General features: G+C 37.6%; 1 protein-coding gene across 17 annotated transcripts in view; it reads left to right on the top strand.

Annotated features, from left to right (window-relative positions):
• MGAT4C (MGAT4 family member C) overlaps window positions 1-27,371 on the top strand; it is an 889,611-nt gene that overhangs the window by 778,324 nt on the left and 83,916 nt on the right. For all 17 annotated transcript variants that reach the window (XM_054664568.2, XM_054664567.2, XM_016923940.4 and 14 more), the window contains one exon: window positions 15,439-15,488. Coding sequence is in view for 3 of the 17 variants with exons in the window: in XM_016923937.4 (XP_016779426.1) it covers window positions 15,469-15,488 (20 nt within the window). In the remaining 14 variants the exon portion in view is untranslated. The remainder of the gene's footprint in view (window positions 1-15,438; window positions 15,489-27,371) is intronic.

Here is a 27,371-nt window from a genome sequence, read left to right as displayed (position 1 = left end):
CAGTTTCAGAAGGAATGATACCAGCTCTTCTTTGTACCTCTGGTAGAATGCGGCTGTGAATCTGTCTGGTCGTGGGCTTTTTTTGATTGGTAGGCTGTTAATTACTGCCCCAATTTCAGAACTTGTTATTGGTCTATTCGGGGATTCAACTTCTTCCTGGTATAGACTTGGGAGGGTGTATGTGTCCAGGAATTTATCCATTTCTTCTAGATTTTCTAATTTATTTGTGTAGAGGTGTTTATAGTATTCTCTGATGGTGGTTTGTATTCCTGTGGGGTCAGTGGTGATATCCCTTTAATCATTTTTTTATTGCATCTATTTGATTCTTCTCTCTTTTCTTCTTTATTAATCTGGTTAGTGGTCTATTTTGTTGATCTTTTCAAAAAACCAGCTCCTGGATTTATTGATTTTTTGAAGAGATTTTTTGTCCCTATCTCCTTCAGTTCTGCTCTGATCTCAGTTATTTTTTGCCTTCTGCTAGGTTTTGAATTTGTTTGCTCTTGCTTCTCTAGTTCTTTTTAATTTTGATGTTAGGGTGTCAATTTTAGATCTCTCCTGCTTTCTCTTGTGGCAGTTACTGCTATAAATTTCCCTCTATATGCTGTTTTAAATGTGTCTCAGAGATTCTGGTATGTTGTGTCTTTGTTATCATTGGTTTCAAAGAACATCTTTATTTCTGTCTTCATTTCATTATTTACCCAGTAGTCATTGAGGAGCAGGTTGTTCAATTTCCATGTAGTTGTGCAGTTTTGCGTGAGTTTCTTATTTTATTTTATTTCTTTTTTTTTGAGACGTAGTCTCGCTCTGTTGCCCAGGCTGGAGTGCAGTGGCGTGATCTTGGCTCACTGCAAGTTCCACCTCCCAGGTTCATGCCATTCTCCTGCCTCAGGCTCCCGAGTAGCTGGGACTACAGGTTGAGTGAGTTTCTTAAACCTGAGTTCTAATTTGATTGCACTGTGGTCTGAGAGACTGTTTGTTATGATTTCCATTCTTTTGCATTTGCTGAGGAGTGTTTTACATCCAAATATGTGGTCAATTTTAGGATAAGTGTGATGAGGTGCAGAGAAGAATGTATATTCTGTTGATTTGGGGTCCAGAGTTCTGTAGATGTATATTAGCACTGCTTGGTCCAGAGCTGAGTTCAAGTCCTGAATATCCTTGTTAATTTTCTGTATTGTTGATCTGTCTAATATTGATGGTGGGGTGTTAAAGTATCCCACTATTATTGTGTGGGAGTCTAAGTCTCTTTGTAGGTCTCTAAGAACTTGCTTTATGAATCTGGGTGCTCCTGCACGGGTGCATATATATTTAGAATAGTTAGCTCTTCTTGTTGCATTGATAACTTTACCATTATGTAATGCCCTTCTTTGTCTCTTTTGATCTTTGTTGGTTTAAAGTCTGTTTCATCAGAGACAAGGATTGCAACCGCTGCTCTTTTTTGCTTTCCATTTACTTAGTAAATATTCCTCCACCCCTTTATTTTGAGCCTATGTGTGTCTTTGCATGTGAGATGGGTCTCCTGAATACAGCACACCGATGGATCTTCTGAATACAGCACACCAATGGATCTTGACTCTTTATCCAGTTTGTCAGTCTCTGTCTTTTAATTGGGGTATTTAGCCCATTTACATTTAAAATTAATATTGTTATGTGTGAATTTGATCCTGTCATTATAATGCTAGCTGGTTATTTTCCCCATTAGTTGGTGCAGTTTCTTCATAGTCTCAATGACCTTTACAATTCGGTATGTTTTTGCAGTGGCTGGTACTGCTTGTTCTTTTCCATGTTTCGTGCTTCCTTCAGGAGCTCTTGTAAGGCAGGCCTGGTGGTGACAAAATCTCTCAGCATTTGCTTGTCTGTGAAGGATTTTATTTCTCCTCCACTTATGAAACTTAGTTTGGGTGGATATGAAATTCTGGGTTGAAAATTCTTTTCTTTAAGAATGCTGAATACTGGCCCCACTGTCTTCTGGCTTGTAGGATCTCTGTAGAGAGATCCGCTGTTAGTCTGATGGGCTTCCCTTTGTGGGTAACCCGACCTTTCTCTCTGGCTGCCCTTAACATTTTTTCCTTCATTTCAACCTTGGTGAATTTGACAATTATGTGTCTTGGGGTTGCTCTTCTTGAAGAGTATCTTTGTGGTGTTCTATCTATTTTCTGGATTTTGAGTGTTGGCCTATCTTGCTAGATTGGGGAAGTTCTCCTGGATAATATTCTGAAGAGTGTTTTCCAACTTGGTTCCATTCTCCCTGTCACTTTCAGGTATACCAATCCAATGTAGATTTGGTCTTTTCACCTAGTCCCATATTTCTTCGAGGATTTGTTTGTTCTTTTTCATTCTTTTTTCTCCAAACTTGTCTTCTCACTTTATTTTATTGAGTTGATCTTCAATCTCTGATATCCTTTCTTCTGCTTGATCAATTCGGCTATTGATACTTGTGTATGCTTCATGAAGTTCTCGTGCTGTGTTTTCACTCCATCAGGTCATTTATGTTCTCTAAACTGGTTATTCTAGTTAGCAATTCATCTAACCTTTTTTCAAGGTTCTTAGCTTCCTTGCATTGGGTTAGAACATGCTCCTTTAGCTTGCAGGAGTTTGTTATTACCCATCTTCTGAAGCCTACTTCTGTCAATTCGTCAAACTCCTTCTCTGTCCAGTTTTGTTCCCTTGCTGGTGAGGAGCTGTGATCCTTTGGAGGAGAAAAGGCATTCTGGTTTCTGGAATTTTCAGCCTTTTTGCACTGGTTTCTCCTCATCTTCATAGATTGATCTACCTTTGATCTTTGATGTTGGTGATCTTCAGATGGGGTCTCTGAGTGGATGTCCTTTTATTTGATCTTGATGCTATCCCTTTCTGTTTGTTAGATTTCCTTCTAACAGTCAGGACCCTCTGCTGCAGGTCTGCTGGAGTTTGCTGGAGGTCCATTCCAGACCGTGTTTGCCTGGGTATCACCAGCAGTGGCTGCAGAATAGCAAAGATTGCTGCCTGTTACTTTCTCTGGAAGCTTCCTCACAGAGGGGCACCTGCCAGATGCCAGCCAGAGCTCTACTATATGAGGTGTCTGTTGGCCCCTACTGGGTGGTGTCTCCCAGTCAGGATACGTGGGGGTCAGGGACCCACTCGACGAGGCCATCTGTTCCTTAGCAGAGCTGGAGTGCTGTGCTGGGAGATCCACTGCTCTCTTCAGAGCTGTCAGGGAGGGAAGTTTAAGTCTGCTGAAGCTGTGCCCACAGCCGCCCCTTCCCCAAGGTGCTCTGTCCCAGGGAGGTGGGGGTTTTATCTATAGGTCCCTGACTGAGGCTGCTGCCTTTTTTTCAGAGATGCCCTGCCCAGAGAGGAAAAATCTAGAGAGGCAGTCTGAACACAGTGGACTTGCTGAGCTGTGGTGGACTCTACCCAGTTCAAACTTCCTGATGACTTTGTTTACACTGTGAGGGTAACTGTGAGGCCTACTCAAGCCTCAGTAATGGCGGACGCCCCTTCCCTCACCAAGCTCGAGCATCCCAGGTCGACCTCAGACTGCTGTGCTGGCAGCGAGAATTTCAAGCCAGTGGATCTTAGCTTGCTGGGCTCCATGGGGGTGAGACCTGCTAAGCCAGTCCACTTGGCTCCCTGACTTCAGCCCCCTTTCCAAGGGAGTGAACAATTCTTTCTAGCTTGCGTTGCAGGCACCACTGGGGCATGGAAAAAAAAAAAAAAAAAAAACTCCTGCAGTTAGCTTGGTGTCTGTCCAAACTGCCGCTGAGTTTTGTGCTTGAAACCCAGGGCCCTGGTGGCATAGGCACCAAGGGAATCTCCTGGTCCGCAGGTTGTGAAAGTCATGGGAAAAGCACAGTATCTGGGCTGGAGTGCACCGTTCCTCAAGGCACAGTCCCTTACGGCTTCCCTTGGGTAGGAATTCCCCAACCCCTTGCACTTCCCGGTTGAGGGGATGCCCCACCCTGCTTCAGCTTGCCCTCCTTGGGCTGCGCCCACTGTCCAACCAGCCCAATAAGATGAACCAGGTACCTCAGTTGGAAATGCAGAAATAACCCGCCTTCTGAGTCGATCTTGCTGGGAGCTGCAGACCAAAGCTGTTACCATTCAGCCACCACAGATAGTGTCTGTCTCTTTTCTTGAAAGTGAAGCACCTGACCAAGGCTTTCTTCCTCTACTCTGTCACCAAGTTGAAAGCCCATATTGGGGATGAAAAAACTGGGTGAAATGATGGGTGCAGGATTTCCTTCCTCCCTACATGTTCCCCCAAGAAGCATATGAAATTTCCCCTATTAGTTTCCAGAATGGAATTTTCCTGGCCAGCTCAGTCCCCCAGGAGCACCAAGAAATGTCTGCCCACCACGGGGTTTTCTTATGATTTTTCTTCAAACCAAGGATTTCACTCCTTACAACTAATTCCTGAAAAAAGAAATGAGTCTACTTTTGGGCTGAATTCTACAGATAAATTTTCCTCTGAAGATACAGAATCTAAGCAATAAATGTTTCTATTTATTTTCTTCAGTCATTTTGTGCTATCTCTCTTAGATTTTAACAGCTGCAAATTGAAAGATTATACACATTTGCTTAATGCGAGGGTTCATAAAATTTTAATTCCTAAGATATAATTTTATAATTAAATATTATTGATTAATTAGGATTGTATGAATTAATTATTTCTACTTTATTAGACCCCTTAGGTTGTATTTTATTGCAAGTATTGTATCATGATACAACTAAATAGCCAGCCATAAACATAAGCTATAACAGGCATTTTGCATAATTAAACAACTAGATATATTTTAAACTGTGGAAGCCATTCTTTTCCTAACTCTTTATAAAACAATTGTAAAAGTTGCTTGAACTTTTCCTAAATACTTTTATTGTTTACATAAACAAACAAAAAATACTTGGAGGCCTCAGAAAATTCTGTAATTGAAAAACAATTCTTTATCCTTTCAATGAAGTGACAATTTAGAAGAGGTCAGTCTACCTAGGGGCCTACCTTTGTGTGTCAGAAAGCTTAGTAGAGTCCTTGACCTATAAATAGATCTGTCGTACCCCAAGTTCTTCACTTTTTTTGGAAAAACTGAAGTTCTAGTCCTCATTTCATATTATACCTAACTAAATTATTCCTAGTAGATAGCCATGTTTGCGTGTTTCCCTCTCTCCCTCCAAGAAATAACAAAAGAAAAGTCTTGAAAGAAAATGCTTTCTGTCTTTTCTTAATCTTTCTGCCTTATTCCCGTTCTCATTCTGTATAAGATCTTTGTCTCTTATTCCTCTGGTTAGTTTCAGTGTGCTGACTTGTATTTTAAGGTAGACAGTGTGGGGTTGAAAACTTATCTTACACAGTGTTAGAGTCTTGTGTTAGGGGCTGCTGCTCTGGTGTTCTTGATACAGAGAAAGGGGCAAGTGAAAGGAGCAACAACCAAAGGGACAGGACCCTTCTCACTTTAGCTCCTTGTAATCAGCTACATTGAAGTTTCCCACTGTGGTTGTGCTAAAAGATCTGCCTACTACAACCTATGTAGCCTCTGTCAACTATACAAGCCACTTCAGATTGAGGCTTTTAATATCCTTAGTCTGCTCTGATAGCAGGGATGTATCTTCCAAAAGGGAGAAAAGGGGTAGCCTGGGCTACCTGTAGCTCACAGAGAACACAGAAGACAGGTCAGTTTCCAACCAGCAGAGAGGAAACCAGAAACACTGGTCTGAGCCCAGCTCCTGCAGAGAACTATGGTTTCTTCTGAGAGGAGAAGAAAACAACGAGGGATAATCAAATATTAAAACAAAGAGATGAAAAAATGATGAAGAAAGGGCTAGTGTGAACATTAAGAAGACATGTTAAGGCTGGGTGCGGTGGCTCATGCCTGTAATCCCAGCACTTTGGGAGGCAGAGGCAGGCGGATCACTTGAGGTCGGGAATTCAAGACTGGCCAACATGGAGAAACCCCATCTCTACTAAAAATACAAAAATTAGTCAAGTGTGGTAGCAGGCACCTGTAATCACAGCTACTCAGTCAGCCAAGGCACACAAGAATTGCCTGAACCTGGGAGGTGGAGGTTGCAGTAAGCTGAAATCATGCCACTGAAGACCAGCCTGGGAGACAAAGTGAGACTCTGTTTCGAAAAACAAAACAAAACAAAACAAATAAAAAGCAAAAAACATGTTAGATCTTTCAGGGATATGGAATGTTGTGGCATATGAATTGAATAAGATGTTGGTGTAAAATGTTATATTCTTTAAATCTACTTATATTCCTAAAAAAATGTGCATATCTTTGTAAATGTTTGTATACATGTAAGACCATTGATTAGTAAGATTGGAATTGGGGAGAATTTCAAATGTCTTGAAAAAAACAAGATATTTTTACATCTAAAAGATAAATAAAATAATAAATTAGATGTTCAAGCATGTGTTGTTGTAGTTGAATTAACTCTTACTTTTTTACTAAAATCATAGAAACACAATGTCAACAAAAGAGAGAAAGACATTTTTCTACACTATATACCATGAATTAATTTCATTTCAAACCTAGAAGACATATATATGTTGCCTTGGATAAGTTACCAAATGTTTTAGGATTTCATTTCTCAAAAAAAAAAAAAAGTTAATATCACAAATTGTTATACTTGCTTCATAAGACTATTGTATGAGTCGATGACAATAATATGCTTAAAGCATTTCCCAATTTTAAAGAACTGTACATTGTAAGGCATAATTAACTGTAAGCTTTTTTGAATATTATATAAACTACTAGGGAAACATTTTTTACTATTAGCATAATATTGAGTTCATTTTTCTTGCTGAAAGAAGTCATGAGAGGAATTTGAACATCTTATTTGGCAGACTGTAAAATATTTTATAGATTTTTTGAGATTTATACCACTTACACAAACTACTCAAAGAAATGACCAGAAAGAAAACTGTCATCTTTCTGGTGGGGCTTTTTAATTTGATTGCATTATCTCTTTCTAGCAGATTTATTATAGCATTTATATGCATGAGTGTAATAAAATAATATTACGGTTTTCTGGCCAATTTAGGTCATGAAATCCCATTAACAATTGAAATATGTAGATACAAAAAATATTCACTGTGTTAATTAAATGTACATTTTATTTACTCTCTCTTTTCTCTTATAAAAATCTAAGCAAAAGTTCATTTAATCATTAAGCAAAGAAGTGTGGTGATGTAGGTTAAAATCTAGATTTAAAAAGCCTTTACATTTAAGTAAATCTATAATAATATGTTATTTGAGACATCCAGAAACAACTGCCAAATCAAAATTAGTTTCTTAAATAGCAGTGTATAGAAGTCAAAGTTCTGTCTGCTATAGAAATTTTGTTGAATTAAAGTATTTCCCTTAAAAGCTCCAATTAGTGGGAAAATCTTATATGAATTTATTATACTAGTCATTTAGCAAACAATTATTGAAGATCTACTGTATTCCAAACACAAAAATGGCATGCTATGATTTCTGCCCTTGAGGTTACAGCGTTGGGTAGATACTGGCATTCACACAAAGATTGCAGTAAGATGGACTTAGTCCTCTAATTGAAGTCCCAAGAAGAGAGAGAGACGAATATTGCTATAGGGGTCACAGCCATTCCTGCAGAGGTGACAGTTAATCAAAGTATTGTCTAGGAAAATGGAATATATGTTCAAAGTCACTGAAGCATGAAAGCTCACATGAAATGTGTTTGGAAAATAGCAGGTAGTTCAGTGTAGTTGCAGGATAGAATTATTGGTGGGAGTAAAATATATGGCTAAGAAATGTATTTATTCAAACAATGAGAAACCAATAAAGGGATCAGAAAAAAGAGGGATCTGACCAGAATTTCCTTTTGGCAGCAGAGTTTCATTCACTTACATAATTGGATAGAAATGTACTGAAAAGACCAAAACGGTAGATACTATAACAGCCCAGGAATTCGAGGATGCAGTGAGCCATGATTGTGCCACTGCGCTGCAGCCTGAATCACAGAGCTAGACCCTGTCTCTAAAAAAGAAAATAATAATAATTAGTAAAAGAGTTTACATAATTTTAGAAATACATTATTATGGAATCTGCAAATTTCAAAAATTTTGAGGTCTAAAGGATATAAAATAAATTTTTTAAATAAAATTAATATAAGTTCAACTAGTTTGATATTAGCTTTAAAGAAAATTACTTTGATTTTAAAATCAAGGAAATACAGAAATATTTTCTCCAATATTAGTATGTTTATTTTCCTACTTAACTTTAAATTTTTATATTATCACTTTAAATAGATCATTCATTCATTAAAAAGTTAGGAAACAACAGATGCTGGAGAGGATGTGGAGAAATAGGAATGCTTTTACACTGTTGGGAGTGTAAATTAGTTCAACCATTGTGGAAGACAGTGTGGCGATTCCTCAAGGATCTAGAACTAGAAATACCATTTGATCCAGCGATCCTATTACTGGGTATATACCCAAAGGATTATAAATAATGCTACTATAAAGACACATGCACACGTATGTTTATTGCGGCACTATTCACAATGGCAAAGACCTGGAACCAACCCAAATGTCCATCAATGATAGACTGGATTAAGAAAATGTGGCACATATACACCAAGGAATACTATGCAGCCATAAAAAAGGATGAGTTCATGTGCTTTGCAGGGACATACATACAGCTGGAAACCATCATTCTGAGCAAACTACCACAAGAACAGAAAACCAAACACTGCATATTCTCACTCATAGGTGGGAATTGAACATTGAGAACACTTGGACACAGGGTGGGGAATATCACACACTGGGGCCTGTAAGGGGGTGGAGGAATGGAGGAGGGATAGCATTAGGAGAAATGCCTAACGTACATGACAAGTTAATGGGTGCAGCAAACCAACATGGCACATGTATACATATGTAACAAACCTGCACGTTGTGCACGTGTACCCTAGAACGTAAAGTATAATTAAAAAATAAAAATAAATAGATCACTCATTTCACATACTGCATGCTTTTTAAGCTCAAATAATAGTTTTCTCAAACTGACATAAAGTTTAGCTCATAATAGAGCTAACAAGTTAATGGCAAAGTAAAGGCTTTAGTGAGTACAGAACTCATTAAAATTATCCAGAAGAATGCCTGGAATAATTTTTTTTAACTTGTTGAAACTAGTGGTATAGTCAAGCCATTGAAGAGTAACAACTAGCAAGTATTTTACTTAGCTAGAGAGTGTCAATGAATGGCTACTTTTCTCTGAGAATGAATATATGCTCCACTTGTGATTGCATAGCCTGGAAGCTGATGCCAAGGAGTCAGGCAAATGAACTGGATAACAGGGGAATGAAAAAAGAGCTGAGGCTGAAAGAGAGAATGAAGACGTGAAAAGATACTTGAATCATAAGTAAAGATCAAATGAAAACAAGATACTATTCTCCCTTTACCCTCACCCATTTTAGGATGGTAAAGATTTAAAAAGTTTGAAGCACCCAGCTGCCAGTTGAGTGTCAGAAAAAAAAAAAAACCCTTATATGTTTGTGGTAATATTATATTAACATGAGTATCCGGTGTTGATCCTTTCCATACATGGAAATCACATGCTTTTCTATGACAAAGAGTAAATAGACAAATCAATTAAAGATCAGGGATTAGATAATTCTTATAGACAGGGATAGTGTTCTTTTGTCAGTCATTCTAAGCTCCATCATCCTCAACATCACTTATATGATTTATGGTTTAGAGACTTTTGATATTAATGTATTTACTCATGTGGTTCTCCTTATCAGGAATGTCCTTTTATTTCTTTTGTCTAATGTACAATTTCAGCTCCTATATTCTCTAGTCACTTAATATTTCACATTTGGCATTATTTTTACACATATATCTTATTCCCTCAACTAGACGGTTAACTCCCTGAAGCCCAGAAATTAATCTTAGGCATTTTAGTATCACTCAATTTCTAACACAGTGCTTTATGTAAATTTATGATTAGTAGCTGTAGTTTGAATAAATCATCACTCTTACCCCAAGCCTTGTTGAGGCTTATGATGTTAGAACATGTTGGAAGCTACTGATAAAAATGAAAAATATGCAAATCTTTCAACAAAAACTTACTAAATATTTACTGCTTGTCAACAGTGTGCAAGACTCTGGGGATACAATTTTGCACAAAATAGGGTCTTATGTTCTAAAAGATCAGAAAGATGTTAAATAATCACAGTCCTTAATATTTCATTAAAAATTGAAATAAGTTTGCTGAAGAAAAGGGAAACCGTTTCAAGGAGTTTTAAATTTTAGATTTTTTAGTGAAGGAAAATTCTCCTTTAAAACCGAGATGTTTTTTCTGATTATGCACTAAATACATTACTACAGAAATTATTTTCATCCAAATGAGAGACCCACACTTCACTCTTGGTGGACCTATGAACTAGATAAACCTAACAGACAGAAACCCACTGTGTTTCTGGCTTTTGTTGTCATTGTTTTATTTTGTTTTTTTAAGCTAATTTATTCATTATTTTTAATTGATAAATAAATGATGGATATATTTATCTTGTACAACATGATGTTTTAAAATATATATACATTGTGGAATGGCTAAATTGAGCTAATTAACATATGCATTACTTCAAATGCTTATCATTTTTCAGTCTTAGCAATTTTCAAGTATACAATATGCTGTTATTAACTATAGTCACTGAACTGTTGTACAATAGATCTCTTGAACTTATTTCACCTATCTAATTGAAATTGTATAACCTTCAAAGAACATCTTTCTATCTCCACACCTCCATTCCAGCCCCTGGTAACCACTATTCTACTGTCCTTTACTTTTATGAGTTCAGCTTTTTAATAATAACTCCCACATACTAGTGAAAACATGTGATATCTGTCTCTTTGTGCTTGGTTTAATTCACTTAGCACAGTATCCTCCGGGTTCATCCATGATGTGGCAAATTACAGGATTCCCTTGTTTTTAAGACTGAATAGTTTTTCTTTATCCATTTATCCATTGCTGGACACTTGGGTTGACTCCATATCTTGGCTATTATGAAGAGTGCTGCAATAAACATAGGAGTGCAGGTATCTCTTTGACATACTGATTTCATTTCATTTGATTATATATCCAGTAGTGGGATGGCTAGATCATAAGGTAGTTCTTTTTTTTAATTTTTGAGAAACTATCATACTGTTTTCCATAGTGGCTGTACTAATTTACATCCCCACCATCAGTGTACATGGGGTTCCCTTTTTCTCCATATCCTCTCTAACACTTATTTTTCATCTTTTTTTATAATGGCCATTCTAACAGGGATCAGGTGATAACTCATCATGAATTTTACTTGCATTTTCTGGTAATGAGTGAGGCTGAGCATTTTTTATGTATAAACCTGTTGGTCATTTTATGTCTTCTTCTGAGAAATGTTTATTCCTGTCCTTGGCCCATTTTTAATTGGACCATTTGTTTTCTTGCTAATAGTTTGTTTGAGTTCCTTATACATTTGGAATACTAACTTAGGAGATACATGGTTACAATTTTTTCTGCCATTTTGCAGGCTGTCTTTTTGTTTTATCCATTGTTTCTCTTGCTGTTTAGAGCTTTCTAATTTGATATAATCCCATTTGTCTATTTTTTGCTTTGGTTTTCTATGCTTTTGGGGTCTTAATCTCCCCCAGAAAGTCATTTTCCAGACCAATATTATAGAGATTGTGCCCTGTGTTTATGTCTTGGAAAGGGGGTCTTAGAACACTTTCTCTGTTTGCTCTTCTGTGTTTGAATACTGCCCAGGGGATACTCAGCTCCAGTGTCATAGATGAGCCTACACAAAATTCTTAGTTCAGCTAAGGCAAGTCATGCCCAACCAAGGGACAGAACATCCTGCCTTTTAAGTTAGAAGTGTCCAAAAATTATTAATTTGTCTCTTAGTCATCTCATCTACACACACACACACACAAAGTCAAATACTCAGCTAATGGTTTTCCAATGTTCCAGTCACCAAAGCTTCTTGTATATATTTATGTTAAAAAAAAAAAAAGTCACTGTGGCTAATCACCTCATTTAAAAGTCAGATTGAACACGTGGGCATTCACATGTGTAGGCTGAGGTATATTGGCAAGGAATTGACACTCATACTTCCCCAAAGATCTTTCGCTTTGCTTGGCTGACTCTGCAACTCCAATAAAGTGCAGCCAGACTCCAGTAAAAGAAATAAAGTGAACACTTTGCCTCCTAGTACCTTTGCTGCCGTTTGCATTTCACCACTCAGCTTATAGAGATGAAATCTATTACTCAGCAGGCACCGCTTGCACAAATGAAAGATATATTTTTCTTCCAGATGGGACAGATCAGCAAGATTCATAAAATACTAATGATGAAAGCTCTGGGAATTATATATATCCCTGACCATAGGTTTCTCTTGACAGTGAAGAATTGTCAGTTTAACCCATTTTTTTTTCTGTAAGATTCCCATCAAGAATTATATAAAGGGAAAATAATACATGATTTAAGATTCAGATGACCATAGATTTGAGGGAAAGATTATCTTTCTGTCTTTCATTTTCTTTCATGTTTTGTGTTCCCAATCTGCAATACATTTTGCTGAGTGATGTAGTGTGGTCAATTTGATTCTTGAAGCTGTTCATGTGCTCATGAAGGAAACTGCTTTTATGAGAATAATACAGGAAGTATGCATTTCTTATTATTTAATTGAACATACAATTTAGCAATACCTGACATTTATATGATTGAAATAATTTGTTTATCTCAAAATTAGAAATTTATTGAATGTGTATTCAAAATATATATTAATGTAGAATTTCACTTTCACTTGTTAGGTTTTGTTATCTTGAAAACTTTTCTATAACCATTACAAATCAACAATAATTTTTAGGTTACTATCTCTGTAGAAGGCTTGGTCACTTACCTTTCTTTTTTTTAAGGAAAAAATTTTGGGCCCTCTTTTTGAGGCAGCAAATCAATTACCATTAATCTGAAATTTTTTAAACATGTATTTTCATTTTACACAGAAACAAAGTTTACATTTGTAAAATCTAAAAATGATAGAAATGTATAATTATCTTATTATGGCAACCTGATTCATTGTATTATATTACATATGTTTAGGAACATATATTTAAGTATCTATGAGATATTTGAATATTAGAAATTTCTTGAAAATAATAAAATACTTCTATTAGCCAATTTATAGAAAATTCTACATGAAACATATCTCCAATTGTTTTAAAAACTCTTTGAAATATTTTATGCTAGCACAATTATTTGCAACTTGACTCAAAATATTTTTCATCATGCTATAGAGCAATAGTACAAAAAACTAACCATTTTAACAATAATGCTTCAGAAGGGAGGAGACAGTCACACAAAAATGGATCCAAAATCAACTAAATTATATCTATTATAATTCTAATACTAATTAGATATATAGTACTAATACTATATATCTAATACAATTCTATTATTCACATTGAAGATACCACCTAATTTTTTAAATATTAATAATTAGAAAACTAAAATATTCTTTTTCATTCATACTCTTTTTCTACCTAAATAGAACACATAATTATTTTGATTTGATAACAAAATATTTACAAAAATAATATATAATTTAATTTAACCAGATGAAATTATCTTTGCTTAATTACTTTTTATTTAATTGAATATCTGGCTTAATATATATATCTCTTCTCAGGTACATGATATTTTTCATCAGTGTCTATGAGAAATTATCAGCCAAATATAAACTTCATAAATCACTAATGGGATTCTAAAGTCCTGTGCCTACAGTGTGTTAAAGTTTCTAGTTGATGATAGCCATACAAAGATGAATAAGCAATTCCATTTTGTTCATCAGTCTTTCACAAAATTCATGAACTAGTTGTAAAAAATCAGATCCTGTTAAAATGTATCCTGAATTATATTTAAAGGTACATCACTAGTAAGTAGAGTCAAAAGACCAATTACAAGAGTTCTGGTCGTGAACATTGTTATAATATTTTCAAAACCAATGCTGTTTTTCCTGGTTGCCTGATCATCTGATGATCACCTCTAATGTTTAGATTCTCTTCATCGATGTTTCAAATGTATAATATTGAAAACATAAACTCCATAAACCAAACACCTTGCTGTGACCAAATACACAATGCTTGCATGGGATTCAACCGATTGTTGCTACAGCCTTCTGAATAACAAATTTCTTGGGATCTATAGTTGGGTCTCTTTAAGTTCTGCTTTTCTTCTGCTCCATGCCAATGAATGAAATCTGGTTTTAGGTCCTAGCCTCTGTGTTCTGTGATATGACTAACTGGCTGTGAAGATAACTTCATGTTAAAAAATGAGTTTATGTGACATGAGAATCCCAAAATACCTACTACTGTTTCAAAATGACAGTCTCCAATTGCAACTATTCTTGCTGTCTGTGGAAGCTACGGAAGAAGACAAAGAGGAAAAATGTGGAAATTCCAATGGAGGTGTTGTTGACCACAGAAGCTGACCACGGCACATTTAAGTAGAGAGAGAAATGCTGATGGAGATATCAGGAGAGCTGGAGGAATCTGTGCCTCAAGAGTATATAAATGTTCACAGTTGACTCTTGTCTGAAAGAATAATGTTTACATAACACCAAACTTTGAAAAACAGCATAATTGGTTCTACTTAGAGTTACTTAAATAGCCCAAAGTAGCACTGAGTTTTTAAAAATATAAATATATGTTTATGTATAGTGGGAAAAGACAATACAAAATAAGAATATATTTATTTTCTCAAACTACCTTTGCTTAAAGAAAATACACATAATTTTAAACGCATGTTATCTTTAGAGAATTTTATTCGCTTATTTATTGTTTTATACCTTCACAGTTTTCTTCTGAATACCCTTGTTAACACAGTCTGGCAGACATTCAATAGCAAACTGTGTTCCAGGCAATGAATTTATACTGTTGTAACAGGAACAATCTCTTGAATGTTGTAACCTTTTATATGTGATGGAAAAATCAATAACATGGATAAATGTGTAACAGACTAGCCTGTGCACCTTTTTGGTGAAGTGAAGTTCAGTGATACGGACTGAAGTACTTTCTTAAGGAAAATAACTTTATGCTTAAGTGGAATGTTATAAAATATATTTATTTACTAACAGACGTCAATAGTAATATTAAAAGAGACTTATATGTGTGTATCTCTATATTATGTTATATATAATTCAAATATTTAATTTGATACTTTAAATGAAAAATTTAACTTAATACAAAGGTATGTCTATTCTGTGACATGCATACACAGATAAATTATGTTAAAATATTTGGTCTATATTTTTCTGTCAATTTAGAAAGATTTTATAAATATGATCCTAATGCAGTTAGATGGAAAATGGCAAGTTATTACAGAGAATACTTTTTATTTTACTTTTATCAGCAAGAAACCAGTGGGTTGTATTAGTAATATTAGACTTTCTTTTTTCCAGGGTATCAACGGTTTCTGTACAGCACAGATTATGACAGCGTCTTTCTTAAGGTGAGATTCTATGTCATTCATGGTAGTATTCTAAGGTACTACACTTTTTTAATGTATTATCAAAAATATTTAATAAGTAAAATTGTCCTGGAGTAGCTACACATGCCTAAATTGAAAATATTTTCTCATCAGTTTTATGTTATTTCTTCAATGGTGTTGTTTTCATGATAAACTCTTAACAACATTTCTTGAACATTTCTGAGTACAAGCCATGTAACATGATACTTTGATTAGAACTTCAAATGTGTTAACCATATAAGAAAATCAAGTTAGAGAACAACAGCAAAACATTCTAATACAACTAATACAATTAAGGCATCTCTCAGAGAGTGCACACACTTGTGCAGGTACACACACACACACACAGGCACACACACAGAGAGGATGGTAATTAATATTGGTAACTTTCTCCTAAAATACAAGAACATTAGAATCTTACAATTCTCATAAGCCCTCCAGATTGTTGTGTTAATGAGTAGTTTTGCTCTATCTTCTTTATTATTCCAAGAGTTAGCAATTTTTATTATTGTATTATAAGTTAATTATATGAGATTTACTCACACATTTACTACTTTTTCCCATTTCTTATCAGACTTTACACCTTGTCTATCTGCTAAAAGTATATACTTTATCATTTCCTTTAGTAAAGAATTGTCAAGTTTTCTTTGTCTGAAAGTATTTTTATTTTACTCTTACTCTTGAAAAATAATTTCCCCCATTGTGAATCTAGATTGTCAGTAATTTTGCTTGCACCACTGAATAGTTTATTATATTGCTTCCTGGATTCCATTTATTAATGAAAACTCAATTGTTTTCATTGTAACAACTCAGACAGTTGTTACACCTGTCTGGGTAATTTGCATTTCTTCTTGCTGCTTTTAAAGTCTTCTCTTAATCTTTAGTGATCTAAAACTGGTTGTAATATGACTGGATATATTATGTATCCCACTCTAGATTTGTTAGCCTTCTTGAAACTGTCAATAGATGTTTCCAGCAATTCTGGAACTCCTCAGTCAGCATCTCCTTTAATGTAATATCTTCCATTTATTTATTTTCCATATCTCTTCCTTTTTTCACATCATTTCATTATTTATTACTTTGAATCTATATCCAGTTCACTGATTTTATCTGCATAGCTGATATATTTTCATTTAATCTTTTTTAATATTCTAATTTTTATTCGTATTTTTTCAAATATGACTTTAGGTTCATGACGTACATGTGCAGGTCTGTTACATGGGTGAACTGTGTGTCACTGTCGTTTGGTATATGAATGATCACATTCACTCAGGTAGCAAGCATAGTACCCGATTTAGTAGTTTTTCAACCCTCACTCCCTCCCTCCCACACTCTCTGCTCTAGTAGTCCCTGGTGTCTGTTGCTGATATCTTTATGTCCATGTGTACTCAGTGTTTAGCCCCCACTTATAACTGAAAACACGGAGTATTTGGTTTTCTGTTCCTTTGTTAATTCACTTAGGATAATGGCCTCCAGCAGCATCCATGTTGCTGCAAAGGACGTGATTTTGTTCTTCTTTATGGTGACAGAGTATTCCATTTGTGTTAAGAAATTCTGTTTGAGTCTTTTAAAAATTCAGTCATCTTTTTTTTTCTTGTTCTTATGTTCAATCCAAGTTTCTATTTTATTTGTGATTCTATTTACACTCTGTGTTGTTCATGATCAATTTCATTCATGGACTATTATTTTCCGTGTGTGTTTTTGCTGTTGTTTTAACTATGATTGCACACACATAAAATGTTATTTATGAAAATTCTTTGAGGCGAGACTTGAAGTTCTACTCTTAAATTTTTTGCTCCTGCCAATCACTAAGGGGCAATATCAACCCAAGACCAATTTTATACTAACTGCTTTGCTTTTGGTTTTTGAGCAAACAAATAGCATGAATTCATTCAGATCTCAGATCTTTAATAAGGATAAGTTCTTAGTTTTGGTTTTATTTTCTCCAGGCAGCACTCAGGAATGAATATTTCTTTTTAGACCCTTTTTCGCCATGAGGTTTGTTTCTTATTTTATGAGGGAGAGCATTTTCTATTATACTTTCCACTATGGGTGGGCCACAAGGTTTATCTCCTGCATTCTGTTCATCATGAAGCAGTCAAAATGTAATCTCAAACATTCTAAGGTTTGGTAGGAATTTTCACACAGGAAGCTGGCTTTGGTGATTACTTCACCTCCTAGGGTTTCTGTTTTTATTATTATCATAGTATTTGTAGAATTTTTTCTTTCATGCAAAATGAAAGATTCTTATAATGTACATACACATGTGTGTGTATGTAATTTTATTTTAATTGTTTTTCATCAGTAACTTTACTCTGGTTAGATAGATCCAATATGCAGTCTTGAAGCAGAAAAGTAAATGTTTTTGATTTCTAAAGATGCTAATACTTGATTCTTTACATTTTGCGGACAGTCACAAAGAAAAAATTATAGTGATTCATCTTTATAAACAACTGCTATGCCTAGAATAAAGAAATGTTGCAGAAAAAAAGTGCAGCAGTTCTTAAACATTTTGCTTTCAGAATATCAGTTTCTTGAGAATCATTAAGGACTCCAAAGGGCTTTGTTTTGGCCATTTTCATCTATTAATATTTGCTGTATTGTAAACTAAAATATAAATTTTAAAATATTTATTTCCTCTACCACTAAGAATAAACCGATTACCTGTAACAAAGATAGTATATTTTTATGAAAAATAACTGCATTTTTTAAACAAAACAAAAATTAATGAGAAGTTTAGCAGTGCTTTGTATTTTCGCTAATCTCTTTCGTGTATGATTCAAAAGAAAACTCAATAGAAGACTGCTGGAGTGTCGTACCTGCTACTGTATCCACTCTATTTTGATATCAAACATCATGTAGCCTTTGAAAACCTTCACTGTGTATTGTGACAGAATGAGAATTAAGACAAATAATATCTTAGTATCATTGTGGAAATAGGTTTGATCTTGCAGTTGTTCTCGAAAGTTGCTTGGGATCCCCAGGAGACCCCAGTTCACACTTTGAAAACTACTGACTTAATAGCTTACAACCGTTTGCCCCATGAGTCTATAGGTTGCGTGGGTAATTCCACTGAACATGGTAATTCAATCTGGGCTGGACTTGACTCATCTTACGCAGCTTACTAATGTGTTTCTAGTCAGCTATTGGGTTGTCTAAAGGCTGGCTGCTCTAGAATGATCTTGGCTAAAATGATTAGGACCTCACTTCATGTAAACTCTGTACCTCTACCAAAAATGCCTTGGTCTGTTCCCATGGCAGTCAGGGAAGGGTTTCACAAGGGAGAGTTGAAGTATAAAATGACTCTTGAGTCCTAGGCTTAAAATTGTAGGCTGTCAGTTCTACTGCATTCTTTTGGTGCAAACATATTAAAAAGTCAGCTTGAACTCATGAGTGGGGAACAGATTTCACTTCTTGATGGGAGAGGTTACAAAGTCATACCAGAAATGGGGTACATACACAACATGAACCATACAAGACATTGTATCAGTCAGTCTTCCACAACATCTTATGTTCTCAACATGGAAACAAGGTAAAGTTTTCTTTCCTCATCTTCAAATGATTTAACTCCATTGTGAATACTACAGAAATCTGTAGGGACATGTTAAGAAGTAATACTGCTGTCACCTAAAATTCATTAGTTTTGGCTCTACACTGCAAATGCTCAGGTAAAACCATAACCTTGGGTATAACCAGACCTTGAGAGACAGGATCACACTAATAAAATACATGATAAATTGATACTGATGACAATATTAACATTACTAATTTTTTAATTCACAATAAAAAATGTAAATATTACTTGAGATGGAATTTTGTGTGGAAATCAGCAAAATCCCTCACATAGTCAAGTAACACCAAGCATGTTATGAATATGCTGTCATTAATTCACTTTTACGGAGACAAGAAATAAACAAAATACATATTTGAGCACATTTCCTCCTTACACATAGACAAATATAGAAATCAGATTGTTGTTCTCTGATTATCAAAATAGACAGTAGGAGATCAGATAAGTAAAAATTTAATAACATCAAGCTAAGAAAGCTGTATTTAGTGATAAAAATTTGGGGGTTTTGTTTTTGTGTTTTCTTTTTCTAACAGAATGGAAAATGCTTAAAGTATTTCTTTCCACCTCAAAGATAATCACACCATTAAGAGGAGAAATACCAAAATTGTATAGCTTGGCTCCCTTTCCTCTGGATCAGATGTTACATGTTCCTCAAATGTCTAGAGTCATGCAAGTAATGCATATGAGTGACATAGTTCAGCAGTAAAATGTGAAGTACTTGTGGAGAGAGAGGAGTGTAGGCAACTAGGATAAGCCTTCCCGATATAAACAGTATTAGCTTTTACTTAGGTCCAGCCAATCGCTGCAATGTAGGAATGAAGATCCATTATTACTCTATATTTTGATTTTAAAAACAAAAGAAGGTTGTCTCAGTAAGATGCCTGACCAGACACACCCAGGATGAATATCTGCCACCAAGTGACTGAGACATAGGGAAAACTGGTGCACTATGAGCAGATCTTCAGAGGGAAAGCATTGAGGGTGGACAGAAGGAGGACACAGACCCTGGGCCGAAGGAGGAGGAGGCTGGGAACCCTGAACGGGACTACCATGCACGACAACTTATTCCTGGCCCCCAACAACTCTTGGGGAAGGGGTGGATTGAACAGGTGAGGAGCAACCTGCCCTCACCATGAACCTCTGGAATCCTGGCAACCTGAGATACCACAACACCCATGGACACTTGAGCTAGCAGGGAAAGCTGTGTAGAGAGTTGATAGGAGCAGGACTCTATCCTGTGCTGAATTCACGGGGTATGGTGTGGGAACGTCTGCAGTAAAACATAGCTAGGTCTGCTCCAGGGCCCCAACCTGGCAGAGCCCACTTGCAGTGCAAGTGATGGATAGACAACCAAGGTGCTTCCCAGGGGCCCACATCATAGCTCCTTCAACAGCTGACTGTGCCTGACCATCAGAGAGCTCCAGCAGATCGGCTGCTGCTAACACGTACCAGCTCACCTGCCCCTTCCCCTGACCACAGCCTCCCCCATGCTGCTTTGCCAGCACTCACTTGCCCACTGTCACTCACCCCACTGTCCTTCCAGCGTGCACACATGCGAGTGGACCTTGCCTCCCCTCCTCTGCCAGAATATGTGTGTGCATGCATCCCCTCACACTACTGCCCACAGAGCAAACATGTGCACAGAAGCTGGCAGCCACAAACCCACCAGCATCCCAGCCCGACCAATGAACATGTAACCCACCATGCTGCCACTGCTGCTGGCATGTGCAAACAAACATGAATTCTTCTATCACCACTCAGACAAAGCACTTTGGCTGGCACCATCCATGGGATTGTTATGGACTGCAGTCTGGAAACAGCTCAGCCCCTCCAGAACCACAGATTCCTAACCTTGAGGGTCCTGAGAACAAAGCTGGGAGCCTGGGATCATTCCCTCAAAGTTAGAGCACACAGCTCAAGAATGCTGAACTGAGCCTTAGACCCCTAAAATCTTCCAGAAAGAAATCCAGTCAACCGAAACCACCTTAGACCACAATCAAACCCTTAAGGTCAACAAAGAAGATAAAAGCAACAAAACCCATTCAAAGGATAGCAACTTCTAAGATTGAAGGAACATCAGCCTGCACAGATGAGAAAAAACCAGAGCAAGAACTCTGGTAACTCAAAAAACTAAAGTGTCCTCTCACCTCAAAATGACCAACACTGGTTCCCCAGCAATGGTTCTTAACAAGGCTGAAATGGCTGAAATGACAGAAGTAGAATTCAGATCATGGACAGGAAAGAAGATTCAGGAGAAAGTCAAAACCCAATTCAAGTATTCTAAGTGATGCAAAAATGTAAAGAGACCAAATTTATTGACTCATTGACATCCCTGAAAGAGAGGGGGAGAAAGCAAACAACTTGAAAACCGTATTGGAGGATGTGATGGTTAATATCGAGTGTCAACTTGATTTGATTGAAGGATGTAAAGTATTGTTCCTGTGTGTGTCTGTGAGGGTGATGCCAAAGGAGATTAATATTTGAGTCAGTGGACAAGGAAAGGCAGACCCATTCTCAATCTGGGTGGGCACAGTCTAATCAGCTGCCAGTGTGGCTAAAATAAAAGCAGGTAGAAGAATGTGGAAGGACTAGACTGGCTGAGTCTTCTGACCTCCTTTTACCTCTGCTGGATGCTTCCTGCCCTTGAACATTGGACTCCAAGTTCTTCAGCTTTTAGACTCTTGGGCCTACACCAGTGGTTTGCCAGGGGCTATCAGGCCTTCTGTCACAGACTGAAGGCTGCACTGTTAGTTTTCCTACTTTTGAGGTTTTGGACTTGGACTGACTTGCTCCTCAGCTTGCAGACGACCTATTGTGGGACTTCACCTTGTGACTGTGTAAGTCAAAACTCCTTAATAAACTCCCTTTTATATATACATCTATCATATTAGTCCTGTCTCTCTAGGAACCCTAATACAGATGATATCACCCATGAAAATTTCCCCAACTTCACTAGAGAGGACACAATATTCAAATTCAGAAAATGCAGAGAACCCTTGTGAGATACTACATAAGATGACCATCCCCAAGACTCATAGTCATCAGATTCTCTAAGATCGAAATGAAAGAAAAAAAGGTTAAATGCAGCTGGAGAGAAGGTCACTTGCAATGTGAACACCATCAGGCTACCAGCAGACTTTTTAACAGAAACCCTATAAGCCAGAAAATATTGGGGGCCTATATTCAGCATTCTTTTTTTTTTTTTTTTTTTTTGAGACAGAGTCTTGCTCTGTTGCCCAGGCTGGAGTGCAGTGGCATGATCTTGGCTCACTGCAAGCTCTGCCTTCTGGATTCACACCATTCTCCTGCCTCAGCCTCCCGAGTAGCTGGGACTACAGGTGCCTGCCACCACGCCCAGCTAATTTTTTGTATTTTTTTAATAGAGATGGGGTTTCACCGTGTTAGCCAGGATGGTCTCAATCTCCTGACCCTGTGATCTGCCCACCTCGAACTCCCATTCAGCATTCTTAATGAAATTCCAACAAAGAATTTTGTATCTAGCCAAACTAATCTTCATAAGCAAAGGACATGTAAGATTCTTTTCAGACAAGCAAATGCTATGGGAATTCCTTGCATCAGACCTGTTGTACAAGAGGTCCTGAAGGTAGTGCCAAATATGGATAGGAAAGACTGCAACCAGATACAACAAAAACGCATTTAACTGCAGAAACCATTGACACTATAAAGCAACTGCACAAACAAGTTTGTATAAAAACGAGCTAACAACACAATGACAGGATCAAATCCACACATATCAGTATTAACCTTGAATGTAACCAGGCTAAAGGCCTGAATTAAAAGGCACAAAGTGGCAGGTTGGATAAAGAAGCAAGACCCAATGATATGCTGTCTTCAAGAAACTCATCTCACATACAATGTCATCCATAGGCTTAAAGTTAATGGATGGAGAAAAATCTGCCAAGGAAATGGAAAACAAAAAAGCAGGCATTGCTATTTTAATTCCAGACAAAACAGACTTTAAACCAACAAAGTTCAAAAAAGACAAAGAAGCGTATTACATAATGGTAGAGGAATCAATTCAACAGAAGACCTAATTATCCTGAATATATATACACCCAACACAGGCACACTCAGATTCATAAAGCAAGTGCTTTGAGACCTATGAAGAGAGTGAGATAGCCACACAATAACAGGAGGAGGGTTCAACACCCCACAGAGCACATTAGGGAGATCATCGGAGCAGAAAACTAACAAAGATATTCAGGACCTGAACTCAACCAAATGGACCTAATAGACACCTACAGAACTCTCCACCCAAAAACAACAGAATATACGTTCTTTTCACGTGCACACGGGTATACTCTGAAATTGACTGCATAATTGTCCATAAAACAATTCTCAGGAAAATCTAAAAAAGCAAAATCACACTAACCACAGAATCAGACCACAGCACTATAAGAATTTAAGTCAATACTAAGAAGATAACTCAAAACCATGTAATTACATGGAAATTAAACAACCTAATCCTGAATGACTTGTGAGTAAACAATGAGATTAAGGCAGAAATCAATAAATTCTTTGAAACTTATGAGAACAAAGATACAACATACCAGAATCTCTGGGACAAAGCAAAAGTAATGTTAAGAGGGAAACTTATGGTGCTAAACAGTCACATCAAAAGTTAGAAAGATTTAAAATTAATAACATAACATCAGACCTAGGGGAACTGCAGAAACAATAGCAAAGTATCTCAACTTCAAAGCTAGCAGAAGACAAAAAATAACCAAAATCAGAACTGAAGGAACTGGGGACACACAAACCATAAAAAAAAATCAACAAAATTAGGAATTTGTTTTTTGAGAGAATAAGTAAGATGGACAGACAAGTAGCAACACTAATAAAAAAGAAAGACTATCCAAATAAACACAATCAGAAATGGTAAATGGGACATTACCACTGAGCTAACAGGAAAAAAAAAAAAAATGGGCAAGATGGCTGAATAAGAAAAGCTCCGGTCTGCAGCAACCAGCCAGATTAATGCAGAAGGCGGGTGATGTCAGCATTTCCAACTAAGGTACCCGATTCATCTCATTGAGACTGGTTGGACAGTGGATGCAGCCCAAGGAGGGTGAGTTGAAGCAGGGTGGGGCGTCGCCTCACCTGGGAAGCACAAGGGCTCGGGGAACTCCCTCTCCTAGCCAAGGGAAGCCATTAGGACTGTACCATGCACTCCGGCCCAGATACTGTGCTTTCCCATGGTTTTCGCAACCCACAGACCAGGAGATTCACTCCAGTGCCCACACCACCAGGATCCTCGGATTCCAGCACAAAACTCAGCAGCAGTTTGGGCAGACACTGAGCTAGCTGCAGGAGTTTTTTGTTTGTTTGTTTGTTTGTTTGTTTGTTTTTTCTCCATACCCCAGTGGTGCCCAGAATGCCAGTGAGACAGAATCATTCACTGCCCTGGAAAGGGGGCTGAAGCCAGGGAGCCAAGTGGTCTGGCTTGGGACTGAACTCTACCTGGGACACTCAAGCTTGGTGAGGAGAGGGGCTTCCGCCATTGCTGAGGCTTAAGTAGGCAGTTTTACACTCACAGTGCAAACAGAGCCATGGGGAAGTTCGAACTGGGCAGAGCCCACCACAGCTCAGCAAGGCCACTGCAGCCAGACTGCCTCTCCAGATTCCCTCCTCTCTGGGCAGGGCATCTCTGAAAAAAAGGCAGCAGCCCCAGTCAGGGACTTACAGATAAAAGCCCCACCTCCCTGGGACAGAGCACCTGGGAGAAGAGGTGGTTGGGTGCACAGCTTCAGCAGACTTAAACTTCCCTGCCTGGCAGCTCTGAAGAGAGCAGCAGATCTCCCAGCACAGTGTTTGAGCTCTGATAAGGGATACACTGCCACCTCAAGTGGGTCCCTGACCCCTGTGAATCCTGACTGGGAGACTCTTCCCAGTAGGGGCTGACAGACACCTCATACAGGAGAGCTCTGTAATGGGCTGGCATCTGGCAGGTGCCCCTCTGGGACAAAGCTTCTAGAGGAAGGAACAGGCAGCAATCTTGGTTGTTCTGCAGCATCTGCTGGTGGTACCCAGGCAAACAGGGTCTGCAGTGGACTTCCAGCAAACTCCAGCAGATCTGCAGCAGAAGGATGTGACTGTGAGAAGGAAAACTAACAAACAGAAAGGAATAGTATCAACATCAACAAAAAGGACATCCACTCAGAGAACCCAAATGAAAGTCACTGACTTCAAAGATCAAAGGTAGATAAATCCACAAAGAAAGCGAAAAACCAATGCAAAAAGGCTGACAATTCCAAAAACCAGAACCTCTCTTTTCCTTCAAAGGATCACAACTCCCTGCTAGCAAGGGAACAAAATTGGATGGAGAATGAGTTTGACAAATTAACAGAAGTAGGCTTCAGAAGGTGAGTAATAACAAACTCCTCTGAGCTAAAGGAGCGTGTTCTAACCAACTGCAAGGAAGCTAAGAGCCTTGAAAAAAGGTTAGATGAATTGTTAACTAGAATAACCAGTTTAGGGAAAAACATAAAAGACCTGATGGAGCTGAAAAAACACAGCACGAGAACTTCATGAAGCATACAAAAGTATCAATAGCCGAATCCATCAAGTGGAAGAAAGGATATCAGAGATTGAAGGTCAACTCAATGAAATAAAGTGAGAAGACAAGATTAGAGAAAAAAGAGTAAAAAGAAACAAACAAAGCCTCCAAGAAATATGGGACTATGTGAAAAGACCAAATCTACATTTGATAGGTGTACCTGAAAGTGATGAGGAGAATGGAACCAAGTTGGAAAACACTCTTCAGGATATTATCCAGGAGAACTTCCCCAACCTAGTAAGGCAGGCCAAAATTCAAATTCAGGAAACAGAGAGAACATCACAAAGATACTCCTCGAAAAGAGCAACCCCAAGACACATAATCATCAGATTCACCAAGGTTGAAATGAAGGAAAAAAATATTAAGGGCAGCCAGAGAGAAAGGTTGGGTTACCCACAAAGGGAAGCCCATCAGACTAACAGTGAAACCCTACAAGACAGAAGAGAGTGGGGCCAATATTCAACATTCTTAAAGAAAAGAATGTTCAACACAGAATTTTATATCCTCCCAAACTAAGCTTCATAAGCAAAGGAGAAAAAAAAACCTTTTGCAGACAAGCAAATCCTGAGAGATTTTCTCACCACCAGGCCTGCCTTACAAGAGCTCCTGAAGGAAGCATTAAATATGGAAAGGATCAACTGGTACCAGCCACTGCAAAAACATGCCAAATTTTAAAGACCATCAACACTATGAAGAAACTGCATCAACTAACGGGCAAAATACCCAGCTAGCATTATAAAGGCAGGATCAAAGTCACATAACAATATTAACCTTAAATGTAAATGGGCTAAATGCCACAATTAAAAGATAAAGCCTTGCAAATTGGATAGAGTCAAGACCCATCGGTGTGCTGTATTCAGGAGACCTATCTCACATGCAAAGACACATATAAGCTCAAAATAAAGGGATGGAGGAATATTTACCAAGCAAATGGAAAGCAAAAAAAATAAATAAATAAATAAATACATAAATAAAGCAAGGGTTGAAACAATAAAGATCAAAAGAGACAAAGAAGGGCATTACATAATGGTAAAGGGATCAATGCAACAGGAAGAGCTAACTATCCTAAATATATATGCACCCAATACAGGAGCACACAGATTCATGAAACAAGTTCTTAGAGACCTACAAAGAGACTTAGTGTTGGGAAAAAGCTAAATGTTGGGAAAAAAGCTGAGGCAGGGCTTGCATGTCTGACATAATGTCCAGGGCTCAGGGCATAAACCGCTCGTGGCATCTGGAATGAGTCTAGACTTGCTGGCTCCTTGCTTCTAGCTTAAACTAGAAGAACATGCTCCCCATTATCTCAACTAGCAGAATATGTCCCATATGCTTCAAAGGAAATGCTAAACCATCACACCTGTAGATCATGCACTTGCCCTTTCGACCCCCACATTCTCACCAACTATTTCTTTGTTTGATCACCAATAAAAAGTGTGGGCTTCCAGAGCTCAGGGCCTTCACAGCCTCCATACTAGCGTTGGCCCCCTGGACCCACTTTCTCTCTCAAACTGTCATTTCCCATTCCTTTGACTCCACTGGACTTCGTCACCCCCATGACCTGGTGTTGGGTCTGATCACCCCAACACTTAGACTCCCACACAATAATAGTGGGAGACTTTAACATGCCACTGACAATATTAGACAGATCAACAATACAGAAAATTCACAAGGAGATCCAGGGCTTGAAATCCTCTCTGGACCAAGCATATATAAT

This window comes from Pan troglodytes, chromosome 10 (assembly GCF_028858775.2).
Source record: "Pan troglodytes isolate AG18354 chromosome 10, NHGRI_mPanTro3-v2.0_pri, whole genome shotgun sequence".
Lineage (NCBI taxonomy): Eukaryota > Metazoa > Chordata > Mammalia > Primates > Hominidae > Pan > Pan troglodytes.
Note: the sequence above shows the minus strand (reverse complement) of the source record. Positions and strands in the feature narration are given on the sequence as shown.